The sequence below is a fragment of the Saccostrea cucullata genome, unplaced genomic scaffold (genome assembly GCF_032062105.1).
Source record: "Saccostrea cucullata isolate Sc308-1 unplaced genomic scaffold, CSIRO_AGI_Scuc_v1 ctg9917, whole genome shotgun sequence".
Classification (NCBI taxonomy): Eukaryota; Metazoa; Mollusca; class Bivalvia; order Ostreida; family Ostreidae; genus Saccostrea; species Saccostrea cuccullata.
This window is the reverse complement of record NW_026924351.1, coordinates 22,048-24,019: the sequence shown is the minus strand read 5'-3', so window position 1 is coordinate 24,019 and position 1,972 is coordinate 22,048. Positions and strand designations below refer to the sequence as shown.

Below are 1,972 nucleotides of genomic sequence, written 5' to 3'. Positions count from 1 at the left end.
TATGAAAATGGCGGGAGCACGTGGATGCACAAAAAGTCAAACTTTACTGTCAAATATCAGTTTGTAATGTTCAAAGTCACCAAAATATGCCGATATGGAGCGTTGAGACGTTTTCAGAGTCCACACATCGCTGCCACCATGTTAATTCGTGCTATCTGGACGAATAATTGATAGGCCTAGCTGTGACGATCAACAACATGCGTTTTTTCAATACACATAAACATAACTAATCATACACCGAACCCGACCCGAATTCCGAACTCGTTCCAAATATAGTAAATAGCATTTCATCAACATTCATCGAAAAGACTAGAGCTGTCCGGAAATTAAATTTCAGAATCATACAATATTAGAGCTTGCAACAGAAATGTTAAAAATGATTTAAAGGATTTAAAGGTTGGTATGTCAAGAGTATAACATGGTTTTATTAATTTTCCCATTATAATGATTATGTATCGTTTTGCATAATTTGTATTTGAAGGACCTTACAAGGCATATTGATATACATCGCTTTGCTATTGCCTTAAAGTTTTTGCAAAAGTAGACGCTAGGGATTTCATAAAGGAAATAAAAAGCTATAAAGCTGTATGTAAAGAGTTGGGACTTTAGACAAAATCATCAGCAAAGGAAAAAGGGTAAATAAGTTTTATTATGATCGTATTGCTTTTAAATTTAATCCTTTTGTACTACCATTTTGATTGCACCATTATTATTGCTCCCACGAATTTTGATTTTTCCACAGTATCTGAATTATTGGAAAAAATATATATTGTGAAATCGATTTTTTGGCGGTGGAGGGGTTATTTTCATTAATTTTGATATATAAAGAGACAAATGTATTGTGTTCACCACGGAAAGTAAAACTTAGTATTTTTCTTCTCAATAATTCTTTATACATGAAAACAAATACCACTCAAAATCCAAATTTTCTTAAATCACAAAAATTTGACCCAAAAATAAGATTTTACAGTAGTACCTTTTTGTAACAATTCATATACTACACACTATGATAAACGAATTTTTCTCGTAGGCATCATCGCATTCCATGCACGTATAGAAAAATTCAAGCAAAATCTGGCTTTTAAAGCCGTTGTCATATTCGGGAAAGTAACCCTCAATGCAGGAAAAGCTTACGATGGAAGTACAGGGAAATTCACGGCTCCAGTCAATGGTATCTACTCATTTACATGGACTATAGCTACCACTCCTGGAAGGAGATTTAGCACAGCTATCGTAAGAGATGATGAAATTATTGGTTACAACCATGTCAATGGTAAAGTAGGTAGTAACAACAGTGAAAGTGGTTCAGCAACAGCCATAATAAAAATGGCCAAGAGCGACAAGGTGTGGATAAGAGTACAAGAACATGGAGAGTATGCCTATGCTCTCTGGTCGTCATTCTCTGGCTTTCTGCTGTGAAAGAAATCTCAAATGTTATTAATATGACAATAAAATCCAATCAAATTATGGACCATTTTATTTTCCTTCTTAGGTTTGTCAAAAGTAGATTAATTTTGTCAACAAAATAGAATGCACCTTTTGTGGGCTTATTCATGGTGATGAAAACGAGGTTTAATACATTTTTTTTTTAAGCTATCGGGGCATTTATTTCATGATTACATCTGACCAGCAACTTCTCATCAAGCACTTTAATTTACCTGATCATTTTCTTTTGTTTTGTCAATGAAAGTTTGAACTCTAGATTACGGTAATTATCATATAATAGTCTATCATCCAGTTCATTTTTCTGCTGACAACAAGAAGAAAACTGAATAGGAAATTTTGGCGTTTTTATAAGAAAGCAATGACAACGTTAAAAGTGTTGTTTCAAGTCCACAATTTGCAATTTGAAAGTGATAGGACTTTTTAGCCATATACAGAGGTGTAAGCGTAGTCGCGGACATTGCTCTTTCAACAGACCATTTAAACACTATGTCTCTTGTTTCACTACAAACTTAAGCTAATAAAAGGC

General features: G+C 33.7%; 1 protein-coding gene across 1 annotated transcript; it reads left to right on the top strand.

Moving 5' to 3' along the window:
* Positions 1-1,030: 1,030 nt before the first annotated feature.
* LOC134266258 (complement C1q tumor necrosis factor-related protein 3-like) lies at positions 1,031-1,419 on the top strand (the record flags this gene model as incomplete). Its single annotated transcript, XM_062748479.1, has 1 exon — positions 1,031-1,419. A coding segment is annotated over one exon (389 nt), but the record flags the coding sequence as incomplete, so codon positions are not given.
* Between the last annotated feature and the right edge of the window lie 553 nt (positions 1,420-1,972).